Raw genomic sequence first — 19,491 nt, forward strand, 5'->3', positions numbered from 1 at the left:
GTAACACAAAGATGTTAGAAGTAACACAAAGCCTCCCCACGGAAATGATTTTTGTTCCTATACTTGGCTAGTTTCCAGGAAAATATACATTGGCTCTGTGTAGATAAACACTTGGCATGGTACTAAAACTGATAGGCACTCAACAAATATTTATCAGGCAAGTACACGGATCCAACAGGGAGCCATGTGTTCCATAACCGGTTCCTAGGAGACTGTGAAACAATGCTCCATTTGTTCCCGAGGGCAGTTGTTTTCAAATTAGTAGAGCTTTTTGAAAATGGAAAAGTAAAATAGCTAGCAGGTCACCTATTAGGTTTTCCTATTTCCATATCTCTAATTTACTTCTCCAAGCAGCAGACAAAACACAAAAATAGACTAAACTGCTGACTAAAGTTATTAACCTGAAACATCACTGCTGTAAACTGCTCTCCATTCCTAAAACCCCAGAGATTCTCCACCAGATCCTTCTGCTCAGCATTGCACAGCCCACCTTTTAAGGGGTAGGAGTTGCAGGGAGGAAAGGTGCGGATTGTGTGACCAGTTAGGTAATAACAATAGTTACCAAGTGGTGAGTGCACTTACCTTGGTAGTGGGCAAAGTGCTAAGAACTTTCATTTAATCCATATAATAACCCTGTGAGGTGTGTGATTTTATTATCTCCACTAGAGGCCCGGTGCATGAAATTCATGCATGGGGAGGGGGGTCCCCTCAGCCCAGCCTGCACCCTCTCCAATCCGGGACCCCTCGGGGGATATCTGTCTGCCGGTTTAGGTCCGATCCCCTAAACCGGCAGTCGGACATCCCTCTCACAATCCTGGACCACTGGCTCCTAATTGCTCACCTGCCTGCCTGCCTGGTCGCCCCTAACTGCCCCCGCTGCCAGCCTGATCGCCCCTCACTGCCTCTGCGTGCCGGCCTGATAGCCCCTAACTACACCCCCATCAGCCTGGTGACCCCTAAGTGCCCCCGCCCGCTGGCCTGGTTGCCCTCACTAACCCCCCTGCTGGCCTGGTCGCCCCACGCGGGCTTCTTGTTCAGTCGTTTGGTCGTCCCTCACTAACCCCCCTGCTAGCCTGGTTGTAGGCAGCCATCTTGTGAGGGCATGAGGGTCAATTTGCATATTACTTCTTTATTATATAGGATTTTACAGTTGAGAACACTAAGACTTAGAGAACTTAAATAGTTCCCTTAAGGCCACACACTTAGTGACTGGAAGTGGTGGGATTTGCAACCAGGTCATTTGACCAGAGCCAGAAATCTTGGCATCCATTAGATCTGAGGTGTGACACAGATATATATATATATATAATACTTTTTAATGCCCCCTGCCTCCGTAATTCTAATGTACTGATTCCTTGGGAAGCATTGCTAGAAACTACTTCCTGTAAGGAATCCCCTGCAAATTAAGGTGCTGAGAACTGATAAACTTAGATCAGAGATGCTCGTACTTCATAAACACATACTTCAGATAGACAAAGCTAAGTGACTAGTGGTTTTTGCCTACTGCTTTGGATGAAAATATATTCTTAAATTGCTTGTGTCTTTATTTTTATGCTCATCAGACCACCAAAAGTCTAAGCATTACAAGCACTCCCCCAGAAAGAGAATTAAATTATCTTGTAGCTAAAAAGCACACGTTTAGTTACTTCCAAGACTGAGGTGGATGGATTCTGGCATAGTTCTCTAAAGTCTTTGCATTTGTTTTTCTTTAAAAGAAGGAGGAACAGAAGGAGGAGGCAGGGGAGGAAGAGAAGAGGGAGGAGGAGAACTAATAACTAGATAGGAAATCTAGATAGAAGAAATAAAAATAAAGATATATAATACCATAAAAATGTTTCTTTTATTCTGAAGCATATTTTGGCACATGTAGGTATACAATTGGACTTAATGAAACGTTCTTAATAAAATCTAAAGACTGTCCTATGAGAAATGAGTGTGTGAATTAACATAACAAGTAGTTTTGTATACACAGGCCAACCGAACACTAACTGGATGTGTTTCATTCACAAGAACACGAGAGGAAAATATTTCAAATCACTCTTGATTTCAACACACCAAGCCAAACAACTAATAAACCGCCCACAAAGAATGAAACTATTTTGAACTCGTCATTCTGCAAATATGTATTAAAATATTAAGATATGCATAAAATTGTGTAAGGTAGAAACATATCCGACTTTTTTTGAAAAGAGGAGGAGTCAAGTATTCTGAAAGGGGTGGGACCTGCCTGCAGTCCCTGGGAACTTCCTGCTGTCACCACACCTCTGGATTAGTTATCTGAGCTCTCTGAGCAAAGCCCTCAGTTGAAACTCTAAGGCTCTGGGAAGGAAATCATTCTTGTGACTGTGACACACTCTCTCCAGTCCCCATATGCTGAGATTATACTTCTTCATCAGCTTGATGTGCTTGGTGAGATCAGGTAGGTCATTTATTGAATCATTTCCTTAATTATTTAAAAAATATTGCTAGTGTTAATGTCATTTTGCCTTTTATCATCCCACTTTCTTACTGGACTTTTTAAGTTTCATCCAATCATGTTTAAGAAAGAAGATAAGGATTGAATAAATTTTCTAATTTTGAAAATAAATTACACATAGTTTTCTCAGTAATAAAAGAAACTCTTATTCCTTTGGGTTGACTTGATCTTCTAAGGTCCAAAAATTAAATATGTGGAAAAATCTAGAATAATGTTCTTTTCTTCATAGTTACATTTTTTTCTGTGCCATTCCTACCTCTATGAAATAAGATTATTTCTTTTCTGGAAATTTAAAATTTTATTATATTAGAAGAGCTAATATATAAAGGGTAGGTTTTATAGCTTTTATGCATTAAGGGTTTATTTTAAATTGTTCTTACAGAAAAACATAATTTTATATATGTAAACCCCTTAAAATGGTGCTTGGCATATTGATAGCTTAAAAATTATTAATCATAATTAAGAAATAAAAATTAAAACAGTAACAAAAAATGAAGTGAAAAGCTTTCAATACCTCTCAGTCTTTTTAGGAATCCAGTTCTTTTTCACATAGGTTATGGTAATGTGGCACAAATTTTTTTGAAGGAAAATATGTTATATATATGGACCCATAAAATGTTCATGCCATTTGAAGTAGCAAAACCATTGCTGGGAATTTATTCTAGAGAAATAACTTTTAAAAGAAAAAGAACTTATATAGAAGATGATTCTGTTATTTACTAAAACTTGAAACTAGAAACAGCAGAAGTGTAGCTATATACAGGAATGGATCAAGTACAGTACATATACTTTTTTTTTTAAAAAAAGTAGCCTTTAAAATAATTCTGAAATTTAGGGGTGCACTTATTCTTTCAAATTAGTGTTTCAGATTTCTTCAGATATATTACTAGAAGTGAAATCACTGGGTCAAAAAATAAATTTTTCTTACTTTGTGCTTTTTTAAAAAATTTAATTCTTAAACTGATTTTAGAGAGAGGAAGGGAGAGAGAAAGCATCGATTTGTTGTTCCACTCATTCATGCCTTTATTGGTTGATTCCTGTATGTGCCCTGACCGGGATCGAATCCGCAACCGTGGCATATTGGGAACTCGCTCTAACCAACCGAGCAACAGGCCAGGGCTTACTTTGTGCTTTTGATTTAATAGTAAGTTAATATTTTACTAGTGATGATATTTTCACTGAAAAGTCAACATTTTAAAGCGTGTTTATCATTTATTTATTTTAAAAATGAACATCAGTTTAGGGGTAGCTTAAGGAGAGAGGGAGCTAACCATAACACGAAAACCTGATGGTGATTTGTGGTTACTTCTTCCGGTGAGTTCAGCGTCCTCCTGTGCCACTGCCATCTTGGACCTCCAGATTGAGGCACCTTTATATCTATACTCGGGAAGGAGGACCCTGGAGGAAGCAGAGGGTAGGCTCAACCTTGAGGAGGTCTCACCCAGTGAGGTCCAAGGGAGGAAGGATATATCTCTATTTACAAAGCAGGAGCTTAATTTTTTTGTGACCTGCCTTTTTACTTACTGTTACCTCATTAGTAAAGTCTTGTTTTAAATTGATTCTAGAAGACTCACTGCTGCATGATAGACTCTAAGCAGACAGAGACACACCACAATAGACTTCTGTAGCTAGAAGGAAAAAAAACCACCATAATTATGGCTGTAAGCTAGATCTAGACTTCTCAGTATCTGCAAAACCATGAACTTGGAACTTTCATGGGGGAGGGTTTTGAATAACATGCATCTGAAAGCAGAAATTATTAATCACTCTCTCCTTTTGCCTTGTTTTCCTTGCTGTCCAAAAATTAGCAAGTGTTAGGATGTGATTCAGAAATCCCAAGGATACAAGTCACTCATTTTCGGAGATTTTTGTTTTGTTGTTCTAACCTCTGTGATATCATGATGAAAATGTTTATCTTACCGGTGTACAAGGCAAACTCTAGTGCATACCAGAATCACCTGGGAAATTTGTTAAAAATGTGGAGACTCTGCCCTAGCCGGTTTGGTTCAGTGGATAGAGTTTCAACTTGCAGACCAAGGGGTCCCAGGTTTGATTGGTTGCAGGCTCCTCCCCAGCCCAGGCCCTGGTCAGGGCTCATGCAGGAGGCAACCAACCACTGTGTTTCTCTTACATTGATATTTCTCTCTGACTTTCCCTCTCTTTTCCACTCTCTCTAAAAATCAATGGAAAAATATCCTTGGGTAAGGATTAAAAAAACAACACACACACACACACACACACACAACGTGAAAACTCTGTCCCCAGAGATCCAGACTCAGGGCTCTGGTGTGAGATCCTGGAATATGCATGTTTAATAAACCCTCAAGGAACACAGACTGATAAGTATTGTTTTAAATTAAGGCTGTTGTCATAAGTATTTTTAGAAGTTATTCTATTATCAATATTTTGGCCTATGGTAAGTTGTGTAAAACTAGGTAGATATTTTCCTAGCAAAAATAGCTTACTGCCAAACACAGAGATTTTCCTAGGATGTTGGAAAGCCTCTCCAGATGATTTATAATTGTGTGTGTGTGACTCATCCTCTTCTAACGCAAAGGCAAAGGTGAGTGAGGAAGTGGGGTGTGAATGCACATACCTTGCCCATGATTAAGAGATGAGAGCGAAGAAACCTGGCATCTGATTTGTTTTCTAAGCTGTATCCTAAAGAAATATAAGCCTGGGGTTAAAAGCAGAGATCTCTTTCAGCCAAGAGGGCATTTTGCCCATATGCTTCTTGCTTGTCTCTTCCTTGGGTGGAGGGGGACAGAAGGAGAAGCAAGAGATATTCTCAGCTTGACTGGCTCAGGACAGGTTTTTAACCCATTGTATGCCATAAGCGTCTGTAGACGCAAGCAGCGGACCTAAGTGGCAGCCCTGATCAACTTTAAAATCATTTTTCATGAGAACTTTCAGCTGAAAATATTCAAGAATGCCCGAATTATGAGTAATATATTTATTTTTATAATATTCATTGCAAATTGATTTTTAAAATTAAATTCAAAATATCGTGGCGTGTGGGGATGTTTTCCGTTTTGGACGCGTGGCAGTTAACTGGTTAATGCCAAATTCAGGTGGCCCTCTGCATAAAATATACACTGAGTTGCTTTTTCATATTTAAAAAATTAAGTCAAATTTCATGGCAGAGACATGTCACCTCCCCCTTCTAATTTCTCTTAAAAAAAGAGTTCAACTCATTTTTTAATTTTTCCAAGGCAAGCTTTCTTGCCTAAAGAGATTTTTATTTCTGGGACTTTTGGAAATTCCTTCAGGCAAGCATAAGAGTGTGGTCAGTGTGGGTTCCTGGAACCATCCCGGCTCCATCAAGTAACATGTGGCGAGATGTGTCCCAGATCCTGACTAGCATTCACTGCCCGGCGGCGTGCAGAATACTAGGCAAAGCATCTCTTAACCTTGGTGTGAATCTCAGTAAATAATTTCAGGCAGCATTGAGCCGGTATACCTGACCTTGGTCTCTGTTCTAAAGAAGTTATTAACACACATCTGCGTCATGTTTGGGGGTGGGGGAAATGATAGCTAGCTTGAGCACGCCTTGGAACCCAAAACTTGAAATAAAAGAAGTGTGAGTCAGGGCCATGCCTGCTTTACTTCCTGTCTGGATACCAGGCATCAAGGTTAAATTAGGTGGAATTTCACAGCTGTCATCTGGGTTTAGGAGTTACTGGAGTAAATGTTACTGGCAGTAGGTCTGAGAGAAATTGATACTTTCAGTTTTAATAGCCTGACTCAGCCATATTGAGCAGTATAATATGAACCTACCTTTGCTTATTGACTCTCACAGAACATCAGAACTTCCTTCTCCCGCACACTCACAGTTGTTGCTGCATTGTGGGTTATTTCTGTCCACGACTCCGTCATCTTTTTGGATGTGAAGGAGGTGTTTCCTCTTTCTGTAGAAGTTTTCTCCCCAATGAGAAATGTGGGGGATGTTATCAGTTTCTACAAAAGCAAGTGGGAACTAAACAGCCAGAACTGAGTGTGACACGGAGGCAGCATGGGCGGCGTTGCTTAGTCGTGGGGCAGTGTGTCTTATGAAGGCACAGCAAAGGACCCTTTGGAAGGTTCATCCAGGATTGTCAATGCTCAGTGTTACCCCAGGGACGATCCAACGGAGACTCGTGAAATAAGTAAGTCTAGGGATACAGATGTCTCTTTTCTGGGCTGTCTTCCAGAGAAATACAGCTGGTGGTTGAAAGCAGCAATGTCCTCCCAATCAAGAGGGCATTTTGTCTATCCAACCCAATTTTCTCTGGCAAAGAGAGAACAAAGTAACGGTTATAGTTAGTTCCTAAGCCTGAGAATAAGAGTAGTAGTTTATTTTGCACATTATTAGGTTCAAACCCTCCCCCTGCCAACACAGTGACCATGGTGGGGGGCTTTATTTAACCTTCAGTGATACAGATGAAGGTCCATCAACCTCAGCCTCTGAGAGGAAAGAAAACTGGAAAACTGAAAGATGTTTTGATTTGGACAGAAAAAGTGAAACTTCTGCCCAGTCACCTTTAAAAGACTTTTCATCGTTTCACCCTTGACTTTCCACAAAAGTATGAAATTATAGGTACCATTTTTTTTGTTTTAATTTTATTGAGATACTAGTGGCCCAGTGCACGAAATTTGTGCATGGGGAGGGGGCAGTTCCCTCAGCCCAGCCTGCATCCTCTCCAATCGGGGACCCCTTGGGGGATGTCCAACTACTGACAGTCGGACATCCCTCTTGCAATCTGGGATCGCTGGCTCTAACTGCTCACCTGCCTGCCTGCCTGATTGCCCCTAACTGCCTCTGCCTGCCTGGCTGATTGCCCCTAACCCCCTGCCGGCCTGATCTCGCCCCCAACTGCCCTCCCCTGCTGGCCTGATCACGCCTAACTGCCTCTGCCTCAGCCTCCACCACCATGGCTTTGTCCAGAAGGAAGTCAGACATCCGGAAGATGGCCGGTCGACCCGGTCTAATTAGCATATTACCCTTTTAGTAGTATAGATAGATTATATAGGATAGGATTGCTTAAATAGGGCGGGGGGAGCCTTTTTCAGCAGGAGGAGATGCTCTTGGCAGACAAAAACACATAATCCCTGGACTGAAAGCCAGCCATATGCACTATACTGCCAAACCAGTCACCAAAATAAATTATATTTATGGTTTTTAGTGCAATAAAAATGACATTTTATTTTTCATGATATTTAAAACAATATTTAAATTATGCTTTAATATCATTTTATATTTTAATATAAATGGTCATATGCATACCATTAATAAGGCATATTAAAATGCATTATTCTAACAACACATAAGTTATATGCATGAATAATATTCTAATGCAATGTTTTTAAAATATGAAAATCAATGCAAATAAGTCCACAATGGACAAAATATCAACATTTTAAATAAAGATAGACTAGCCTTGGCCAGTGTGGCTCAGTTGGTTGGAGCATCATCCACCATAAGGTCCTGGACAGGGCACATATCTAGACTGCAGGTTTGGTCCCAGTTAGGGACCGTTCCTCTCTCTAAAATCAATAAACATATCTTTGGGTAAGGATTAAGAAGAAAAAGAATATTAATTAAAGATAGACTTTTGTTTGGTTTACCACTCTGTGTTATTGACAATAAGAACAGGCATCTTTTTATTTTTTTAATCTTGTATTCAGTCTTTTAAGAAAAGCTATTTCTGCCCTAACCGATTTGGCTCAGTGGATAGAGCGTCGGCCTGCGGACTCAGGGGTCCCAGGTTTGATTCCGGTCGGGGGCATGTATGTTGGTTGCGGGCACATACCCAGTGGGGAGTGTGCAGGCAGCAGCTGATTGTTTCTCTCTCATCAGTGTTTCTAATTCTCTATCCCTCTCCCTTCTTCTCTGTAAAAAATCAATAAAATATATTTTTAAAAAAAGAAAAGCCATTTCTGATCAAGCAGCTTCTTGGGCCCATGCCGCTTTCATTTCCTTGATGGATGGTTTATGGGGGTTGACAGTAGTGTGTGAACAGATTGAATAGTGGGGAGGATTATATCTGTAGTCATGTTTGTTTGTTTGCTTGTTTGTTTTTTATTGTAGAGCTTTTATGAACTTTTCACATTTGGTTGAAAACACTACCCATGTAGTGTTTTTCTTTTACTTCAGACTCCATTTGCCTCTGGAAGCACCGCCTAACACAGTGGTTGGCAAATCGCGGCTTGCGAGCCACATGCGGCTCTTTGGCCCCTTGAGTGTGGTTCTTCCACAAAATACCACGTGCGGGTGCACACGTACAGTGCGATTGAAACTTCGTGGCCCATGCGCAGAAGTCGGTTTTCGGCCTGGGCGAGTCTATTTTGAAGAAGTGGCGTTAGAAGAAGTGGGGGGTGCCGGTCCATCAGGCGACGGGAGACGCAGAGCAGGGGGCCGCCAGATTCGCAGCACGGTGGAGGTACATTGTTTTGAGGTACGTTCGCTGAGGTCAACCCCTTCCAACTCTCCCATCCACACTCCTCTATCTGAAACAAGTATACAAGACGAGTGTGGATGGGAGAGTTGGAAGGGGTCGACCTCAGCGAAAGTACCTCAATCAGATTGAGGACGTTTTTAGCAAAGGCCAGCTTAGGAGTACCCTAATTAAGTTAGTAACAATGTACCTACCTGTATAGTTTAAGTTTAAAAAATTTGGCTCTCAAAAGAAATTTCAATTGTTGTGCTGTTGATATTTGTCTCTGTTGACTAATGAGTTTGCCGACCACTGGCCTAACAGATTGCCATTATTATAATAACTTTATAGTGGGAAACTGAAGCCCAGAGAGGTCAGGTCATTTAAACACCAGAGGTCACATAGATAGTAGGCCATGCATGGAGTTGGACTTAAAAATCCATGCTCTTTCTAAAATCATGTTGTATTTTTGTTTAAGACATTAGACCATTTTTCTCTAAAGAGGCAGATAGTAAATGTTTTCAGCTTTTTGTCCATTGGTCCCTCAACTCTGCCTTATAGTAGGGAAGCAGCCATAGATTATACATATATGGGCATGTCTGGATTTGGCCCAGGGGTGACCATGCATTTGATTATAACAAAGTATCTCAGGCACAAATATGTTATCTTTGAAGATGTTATGGCCAGATTTCCCTAATATCCTACTTGGATATGCTTCTTTTAATATAACAGAAGGGAAGGCAATAAATGATAATCAATTCTACATAGGAGTCTGAATTCCTCATTGGATGGGAGACATCACCCATCTCATTGTAATTTTCCACTTGTCAACAGGCAATGGCATTTCAGGAATTGAATTTCAAAATAGTCTGCAAAGGAAAGGCAAAGTTTCATCTGTTTTGCATAAACTCTAATAGAAGAGGTTAAGGTGTAGAAACCAGTTTAACATGTTCTGTGGTTACTCTGGCTCTTAATGCTACTCCTGAACAAACTTGACTTTGTAACAATATAAAAAAAAGTAACCAAAAAGAGGTTTGCTTTCTGAAGGCATATAAATAATTTATCATTTTAGTAATACCAACATAAAATAGAACTTAAAAACTGTGTTTATGCGGGTGAAGCAATTTAACAAATTTGCTATTTGCAAGTATCTAGTGATTGCATGCTCTCCAAATTGCATGAGAATTTGGGATCCAACAAGACAAGTTCTTATGGGAGGTACCGGAAATACTGAAAAAAAAAAAAGTAGCATAGTAACTGCCCTCTAGGAGCTTAAACTAATTTATAACATTGTTATTGGTGGAAGTGGGGTTCATAGGGTACCACTGGAATAAGCATTTCCAGAGAGCCCCATGGAAGGATGAGATATGGTAGAAAGCTTTACTTTCATAGAATTACATTCCTGGGTTTCTAAAGTCTCATTTCCCTTAATCTAGTCATAGAAGTGTAGCTGAGGTTTCAGTAAAGCTGGAAGCAAAGCCAGTGTCCAGAGTTTCCTTTCCATATTGGAGCTGGGTCCAGTTCAGTATCAGGCTAGTGACAGCCCATTAGACCACTTCCTGTGGGATCTGCTTGGCCTTGGGCCTCACGGGAGAATGCAGGAGAGTGAGCCCCAAGCAACAAGAGTCCCAAGGATTCCCAAAGCACAAAACATTGAATTTCTTTGTTTAATACGCCAAATTTCTGCACACTTGCAGTGGCCACCCACACCCATTCTGGCCAATGACCTTTGTTCTTGGGTGTGATTGACAACAAGCACCTTCGCAAGTTTCCCCAACTTTACCAGGCGTGCATCTATCTTCTCTTTGTCTAATCCCCTCTCCCATTGTTTTGCAGAGAGCATGCCTATACTGTCTGGCCTTTCCTTTGCTCCTTTCCTATTATTAATAACTAGAGGCCCGGTGCACAAAAATTTGGGCCCTCGGTGGGGGGGGGTCCCTCAGCCCGGCCTGTGCCCTCTCGCAGTCTGGGACCCCTCGGGGGGATGACCACCTGCTGGTTTAGGCCTGCTCCCCAGGGGATTGGGCCTAAGATGGCAATCAGACATCCCTCTGGCAGCCCGGCAGCCCTCGGGGGATGTCCACTTGCCAGCGGGGAGCAGACTTAAGCTGCAGTCAGATGTCCTTAGCGCTGCTGAGGAGGCAGGAGAGGCTCCCACCACCACCGCTGTACTGGCAGCCATCAGCCTGGCTTGTGGCTGAGCAGAGCTCCCCCATGTGGGAGCGCACTGACCACCAGAGGGCAGCTCCTGCATTGAGCGTCTGGCCCCTGGTGGTCAGTGTGTGTCATAGTGACCAGTCATTCCCAGTCTTTCTGCTGTTAGGGTCAGTTTGCATATTACCCTTTTACTATATAGGATAGAGGCCTGGTGCATGGGTGGGGGCCGGCTGGTTTGCCCTGAAGGGTGTCCCGGATCAGGGTGGGGGTCCCGCTTGGGTGCCTGGCCAGCCTGGATAAGGGGCTGATGGCTGTTTTCAGGCTGGCCACACCCCCTTTAGGGTGGGAGTCCCCACTGGGGTGCCTGGCCAGTCTGGGTGAGGGGCTGAGGGCCGTTTTCAGGCTGGCCGGCGAGTGAAGCTCCCAGCCTCTCCTTTTTTTCTTCTTTTTTTTTTATTCTGGGATTTATTTACCTTCTATAATTGAAACTTTGTTGCCGTCACTGGAGCTGAGAGCTGGCTCCTCTTGATCCAGCTCTGAGGCCACGGCCTGCTGAAAGCAGGTATCTGGGGGTTGTTTAGCTTCTATAATTGAAACTTTGTTGCTTTCGGAGCTCAGAGCCGGGCCGCGGCAGGCTGGGAACCTTGGCTTCCTCCATCACTGGAGCAAGCAAGCCTCCTGCTCACTTCAGCTGCGTGGCTGACGGCTGCCATCTTAGTTGGCAGTTAATTTGCATATTGCCCTGATTAGCCAATGGGAAGCGTAGCGATGGTAAGGTCAATTACCCTTTTTGTCTTTTATTAGATAGGACTAGAGGTACAGTGCATGAAATTCGTGCATGGGTAGGGTCCCTAGGCCTGGCTGGTGATCAGGGCCGATTTGTGGGGCGACTGGTGGGGCAATCGGGGGGCCCCTGCTGGCGCCCACCTTGGCTGGCCTGGGGCCTGCGGGCTAGGGGCAGCTCCTGTGTTGAGTGTCTGCCCCCTGGTGGTCAGTGCACGTCATATCAACTGGTTGTTCCACGGGTTGTTCCGCCATTCAGTCGATTTGCATATTAGGCTTTTATTATATAAGATTAGCTAATTACAACGGTATCCACATGGTCCAAAGTAAGGTAAATTTCATGTTTCCTTAAAATGTTATTAATTCTGAGAGGAAAAGGTTAATACTCTTAGGCAATTAAACTAAAAACATCAGAAATGGGATGCCTGACCCATTTTTGTTTGCACATTATTTTTGAGGCCTTCTCATCTGCAGCTATATATGTATTTTTGCAGATATTTTACATAGTTTGTCATAATGCATGTGCCATTTCATACTCCATTTGTTTTATAAAAATTATATCATACTATCTTCGTATTATTCATATGATCACTCTGAATGGCTGAATAATGTGTTAATAGGTTGATATTTATTTATTTAAGAAACATTCATTGATGCCAACTCTGAGCCAGGGGCCCTGTTCTTGGCACTGGGAATACAACAGTAGATAAACAGACAAATAGATCTGTTATCTTGGAGCTTCTACGCTAGAGGGGGAAGTTATTTCAGAATAAGGAAAGAATGCTTCAGGTAGGTGATAAGAGAAAAGCCAGTAACATTTAAGGTGAAACAGTCTCTGAATTGGAATTCAATACAAGAATATTGTTCAAAGTCAGGTCATCATTTAGGCCAAGGAATTCATTTACAGATATGCATGAATGTAGGAAACATATTATTCATTATTAGCCCTTCTCGGAAAGACAGCAAGAGCTTTTCACCCAGGGGTGAGTGGAGAAGCCTAGGAAAGGGACTCACTGTAAGCAGTGGCTGTGTACATTGCAGAAGTACAACTGCATAACCGGGGGACTGTGGTTCCCGAAGATAATTGTTATACGCAGCTCATTCCCATTATTCATGGTAGTTATGTTCTATAAAGTCACTGCAAACGCTTGATTAGTAAATACTGGGCCATAATTCCCAGGGGAAATAGAAGGTTAGGTTCCCAAGAGCCTCTGGTTACATTTTTGTTGACTGTTCAATATAAAATCTTATTTTGTGTATATTTCTGTTTAAAGACACCTAATTTAATATGTATTTTTATTTATTAGCAGTGATCCTCATGCCCAATAGCACTATACTATAAGTCATGCCTGCATAAAGCTTATCTAACCTATATATTTCTCTGTAAGGCTAGTATTGAATTTAAGAACACCAGATAGTATGTAAGGACTATACTTTGAGGCCATTCTAAACAGAAAAATTTGTCCAACAAAGCACAAGAAGCAAAACAAACAAACAAACAAACGTGGCAGTAAATAGACAGTGAAAAGATATTTTTTATGAGAGGTGAAGTGAGAAGGCAGAGTGTTGTGGTGTTGATTTCAGCTGAAAGTGGATGTGTGGGCCCACTCCATTTTTTTGTCATTCTGCACATGTCCGTGAATAACCACAAAAGCACTTCGAGTATTGACTTTGGGGGTTACAAATAAATTTTAGTGAGTAGGTGAATCCACAAATAACAAGGAGTGATTATTTTGACAATGGGAACAAAAAGTGTACGTTTGTATGTGTTTATGGCTGCGGAAGGAGTCAAGGAGAGGAAGAGAGGCAATGTAAGTGCCCTAATTTTCTCATCTTTCTTGGTAGGGAATGAGGAGATAGAACAGATGCAGTAAACAGAACAGGAACTCTCTGTGATTGATACACCAATACCAAGGCTTAAATATTTATTTTTAAACTATAAGAGGAATCACCAGATGAACTAAAAATAATTTTATAACTTATAAAAATCAGGAGGTAGAAGTCAGGTGAGTGGGAGAAGTATTGAGCGTGCTAAAGCCCTCATCATGTGTAACAGAGGGTCACTAGATGTCTCATGTGTGAAAGAGGGTCACTAGATATTGTCTCAAGTTATTAAAGCAAGGACTGGAGCCGAGTAAGGAAATAAACTGTTTTGACAACGGTCGGCAGCAGGCTACATGGCATAAGTCAGCAATAGGCTCCACAACAGTCTGAGGTACAGTTTCCTGATGCCCCAAAAATCCTTGCTAGGAGTTCACATCAGTGGATAATTAAGTCTGAATACATATACCTAAGTCTGGAGTAATTCTGCATGTAGTCTACTTGTGGTCTATAGTCCACACATTTACATCCCATGAAATTGAGATGTAAATATTTCATATACAGTTATAAAGGTTAACACCAAAAGAATTAAAGCAGGCTATAAACTTCCAAGTATGAGAAAAAATACATAAATGAGAACAACAAAGAGACAGGGCAATCCATGTAGCAAACAATAGTTATAGAAACCAAGAAAGCATTGAAATCAGAAAATGTGGCATTACAGTGTTAAATCCAGTTGTGTCAGTTTGGAACCTCCAGGGAGAAGGTACCAAGATGGGATTGGACATGCAAAGGATCTACTACAGGAAATGTGTGTGAAGGATAGAGGAGTTGAAGGGTCTACTACAGGAAATGTGTGTGAAGGATAAAGAAGTTGAAGGATCTACTACAGGAAATGTGTGTGGAGGATAGAGGAGGTGAAGGATCTACTACAGGAAATGTGTGTGAAGGATAGAGGAGGTGAAGGGTCTACCACAGGAAATGTGTGTGAAGGATAGAGGAGGTGAAGGGTCTACTACAGGAAATGTGTGTTGAGGATAGAGGAGGTGAAGTAAGGAGTAGGCAGAGAGAGCCTTCCCACCATGATGCAGATCTGGTACCTGGGAAAGGTGGGGGGAAAGGAAGGATCAGTAGAATGAGCTTCAGCACAGGTCTGAGAATATTACAGCCAGGCTGATGCAGAGTGCCTGAGCCAAAGTTGGCTCTTAATTGAATCCTACACAAGGCAGGAATAGCCTGCCTGGCCTGGCTGCAGCACCCCACAATAGCTGGCTGAGAGCAGCCTGTGTGAGCGATGACTTCAGTGTGAATGTGGGGTGGCTGGAGGCACTGCCAACTTAACTGTACTCCCTGAAGAAGGTTCTCTTGAAGGCAGATCTGAGTAAGGCACTTCTGTGGCCTTCACACCAATTATATCTGTTATGCCAATAAATCTGAACTCACCTATTTAAAAAAAAAAAAGAGGCTCCTAGCCCAGCTGGTGTGGCTCAGTGGTTGAGCATTGACCTATGAACCAGGGGGTCACTGATTGATTCCCAGTCAGGGCACGTGCCCATGACTTTCCGGCTCAATCCCCAGTGTGGGGCGTGCAGGACGCAGCCGATCGATGATTCTCTGTCATCATTGATGTTTCTCTCTCTCCCTCTCCCTTCCTCTCAGAAACCAATAAAAATATACTTAATAAAATAAAGGCTCTCAGATTGGGTTATAAAATAAAATCTAAATAGATGCTATATATAAGATCCCTTAGGGTTTCAAAGGTTTTAAAAGAATTAACACATACCAGGCAAATGTTAACGAAAAGAAAAAAACAAGTTATGGCTTCATTGTCATACATGCAAGGCAAACAAATCACAAAATGAAAAAGGATATAATTCCTGAAACATTAATTTCATTAATGCCTGACTCTCCCTTGGAAATGCCACCTGACACAGAAGCTGGGCTAGAGCAGACTCTTGTTGAATGAACTGTACATTTCCTCTGAAGATGGGAGATAATGTATGTAAAGCTGTTGTAGTATTTAGTACTGAAGAGAGGAACTAGGAAATCTGTTTTTCACTCAGTATTTGCAAAGGACTTTTCCAGATCACAATGCCAATATAAAAATAACTATGACATTTAAAAGTATATGAAGTCAGAGTGGTTCTATGAAATGAAAAATAAAAATCCATTTGTACTGCTCTTTTTGCCTTTCACTAACTTTCCATTTTTAAGGACTTCTACTAGAGACTCAGCAGGTCAAGGAGGTTGGTTGAGCCATTCCATAGCCATGAAAGGTGGCAGTTGCTACTGAAAAACAACTCTGGCACAAACGTCACGAATCTTCTCTGAGCCTTCCAAGGACTCAGATATGTGACTTTTGACACCCTGGCTTAACATTACTCATTTGGGTCAAAACAAACATACATAACAAACAGTTCCCTCCTTGGGAAGGGATCTCTGTCTCCCCCACCACCACGCTCCCCAGTGAGAACTCATTCATAACTATCTCCACGGCATTCCTCTCTTGGGCAGGTAGATGACAAGTGAAAGACGACACGATTTCCCCGGGCTACTTGGTGAGTCAGTCGCACAGCCAGGAACAAAACCGAGAGGCCCAGCCCTACTTACCCTGTGACACCTGTTCAATAAAGTGACTAAACAATTATTTACTCTGGGACTTGCTCTACAAGCACCAGACGAGTTTCAGTCCATGTGTTCCAGGAGCATGCAATCCACAGGAAGAGATGAATGAAAGGGGCCAACAGGTGGAGAATATGTTTACATAGATGTCTAAGTTCTGACATCTAATGCACAGAGTAGTGTCTATAGTTAACATTACTGTATTGTATACTTGAAATTTGCTAAGAGAGATCTTAAAGCTTATCGCCACACACACAAAGGTAACTATGTGAAGTGAAGGATGTGTTAACAAATAACCTGATTGTGATAATCATATCTCAATATATACATATGTCAAATCATCACATTATACACCCTAAACTTACACAATGTTATTTATCAATAAAGCTGGGGGGCGGGGAGAGGAAAAACAAAGATAGTATATTGTGAACATGCCTCACTGCACATGCTACTTGACAGTGAAGAGTAAAAGGAGGAATGTGTGAGTTTGGGGCTCACTATTTTCCAGGGTGAGGTATTTCAAAGCCTTCTTAATTTTTAACCTTCTATTTGAGCTTTCACTCATTCTATTTTGGAACGTCACTCCTGAGTACCAGAGCCTGTGCAAGAAGTTTCAAATAAAAGCCTACATGAATGGACTCAGGTTATAGACCCAGGAAGAAGATTACTCTGAGGCTCAGACTCCAGGAGCAGCAGTTTCTGGGTGTGCAAGTGTAGATTCCCTGAGGCTAGGGGCCCAGGGCAAATGGTTTCTAAATTCCTATTGGAGGAAGTCAGAACAGATGTTTCCCAAGTCCCTCTTGTCTTCTGTTGGCCAATTGCAGGTCAGCAGTCTTCCCCTTCTGCTCCATCCCCCCAAGAATGGCCATCACAGGGTGTGGACCCCCCTCTCCTGAATATTCTTTTTTTTTTTTAATATATTTTTATTGACTTCAGAGAGGAAGGGAGAGGGAGAGAGAGATAGAAACATCAATGATGAGAGAGAATATTGATCAGCTACCTCCTGCATGCCCCCTTCTGGGGATTGAGCCAACAACCCGGGCATGTACCCTTGACCAGAAATGAACCCAGGGCCCTTCAGTCTGCAGGCCGACGCTCTATCCACTGAGCCAACCCAGCAAGGGCAATATTATTTCTTTTATTTTTATTAAATCCTCACCCGATTTTTAGAGAGAGTGGAAGAGAGAGGGAAAGACAGAAAGAAATACATAGATTGGTTGCCTCCTGCACATGCCCAGACCAGAGTCCAGGCCGGGGAGGAGCCTACAACTGAAATACTTGCCCTTGACCGGAATCAAATCTGGAACCTTTCAGTCTGCAGGCCGATGCTCTACCCACTGAGCCAAACTGGCTAGGACTCACCTGAATATCCTAACAGACCATCTCCAACTTGCAGCTGGGGATTGTTTGTTGCTCCCCTTCACCTCCTACTTGGCTGTTCTCTCTCAGCCAAGCAGCATGTGGGAAAGTGGGTCAAACAAGGTTTTAACTAATTCTTATAGCTAAAAATACAATAGTCTTCCCAATTGTATTATTGTGTCTGGATACCAATGTTGAGCAGAGGTTTGCTTTTAACTATTATTTGATCGAGGTTCTTGGCCAAGACCTTATATAATGTTGCAAAACTAACACTCTGTCTCAATACCCAAGGACCCCAAAGCCCACCTTCCTTCCCACCACCCCTCTTACCTTGCAACTTAGTCTTTAGTTTATTTCTAACTCCCTATTTAATCTCAATTAATTTAACATTGATACCAAACTTTTATCTAACTTAGTGTTCATATCCCAATGTAGTCAATGCCCAATAACTTCTTTTATAGTATTTTTCCTTCTATTATAGGATGCAAACAAGACCAGATATTGCATTTATTTATCCTTTCTCCTTAGGTTCCTTCAATTTAGAACATTTCTCCAGCCTTTGAGATTTATGACATTGACCTTTTTAAAGAAATAGAATATTCCTCATTTTGTGTTTGTCTGATTTTTCCTCATGGTTAGTTTCGGGTTATGCATTCCCCACCAAAATACTGCATAGGTGATCTTGTGTCCTTCTCAGTGCATTATAGCTAGAGGCACATCCTGTCCATCTACCCCTCACTGGTAATGTTCATTTGGACAATCTAGTCAAGGTGTTGTTCCATTTTTCCACCATATATTACTACTTTGTCCCTAATCACTCATAAGCAATCTGTGGGAGACATTTTAAGACCACACACACATGCTCCTCCTCAGAACCCACCGCCACTCAGCTCAGCACCCATTGATGATTCTTGCCTAACCAGTCCCTGTTTTCATGATTGCAAAATGATTGGTAGCAGCTCCAGCATTCACTCCACATTTACCAGTTGGCATTCAGCCTTATACTGGAAGTAAGAGTCCTCTTTTTGCCTCCATTTATTTGTTTGTTTATTTGCATGGAATCATGGATTCCTATTTTTTCCAAAGGCCTATATTTCATTAATGTCCTTAATTATTCTGTGCTCAAATTATCCCAGATCTGGCGAGTGGAAGCCCCTTCAAGTTGGCTCCTGTATCCTTGTGACTTGTTTTTAAACATTCCCTACTTTCTGCCATGACAAATGCTCCAGGTCCATCTATATCAGCCGTGGGCAAACTACGGCCCGCGGGCCGGATCCGGCCCGTTTGAAATGAATAAAACTAAAAAAAAAAAAAGACCATACCCTTTTATGTAATGATGATTACTTTGAATTTATATTAGTTCACACAAACACTCCATCCATGCTTTTGTTCCGGCTCTCCAGTCCAGTTTAAGAACCCATTGTGGCCCTCGAGTCAAAAAGTTTGCCCACCCCTGAATTCTATACTGTTCCCCTCCCCATCCCTAACTTTTCCTCTAAGGCCATCCTTACAGTCTACTTAGCAAGATGAATGCTTGAAGGTGGTGCTTTCAGGAGCAAAGGAGAGGGTCTAACAACACCACTGTGGTCAACAGTTTTAGATGTCACTGGGCTCGTGGCAAGCCACATCACCTTCTCTGCTGCCGTCTTAGGCAGGTGCTCCAGACAAGGAGAGAGAAGCTTGGACCATGCAGCTTTAGTTATTGACTCCTCTACTGTGTCCTGGGATCAGTGAGGGATACACAGGATTATAAGACACCATTCCAAGGAGATTGCGGACTAGCAGGATAGACACACATGTACATAAATACCCATAATACACCCTTGAAAGTATTTTCCTTGTGCTGTCAATGAGGTCCAT

At 41.9% G+C, this 19,491-nt stretch overlaps 1 protein-coding gene across 5 annotated transcripts in view; it reads left to right on the forward strand.

Annotated features, from left to right (window-relative positions):
- Window positions 1-2,287: 2,287 nt before the first annotated feature.
- LIPH (lipase, member H) overlaps window positions 2,288-19,491 on the forward strand; it is a 39,600-nt gene continuing 22,396 nt past the window's right edge. For 3 of the 5 annotated variants that reach the window (XM_005858433.2, XM_014530583.1, XM_014530587.1), the window contains exon 1: window positions 2,288-2,419. In XM_005858433.2, the coding sequence (XP_005858495.1) occupies window positions 2,371-2,419 (49 nt within the window). In that variant the 5' untranslated portion in view covers window positions 2,288-2,370. Of the gene's footprint in view, window positions 2,420-3,699; window positions 3,891-6,887; window positions 7,039-19,491 lie in introns of those variants that run through there. The other 2 variants (XM_014530595.1, XM_014530599.1) reach the window with 2 other exon arrangements.

Source organism: Myotis brandtii, unplaced genomic scaffold (assembly GCF_000412655.1).
Source record: "Myotis brandtii unplaced genomic scaffold, ASM41265v1 scaffold118, whole genome shotgun sequence".
NCBI lineage: Eukaryota > Metazoa > Chordata > Mammalia > Chiroptera > Vespertilionidae > Myotis > Myotis brandtii.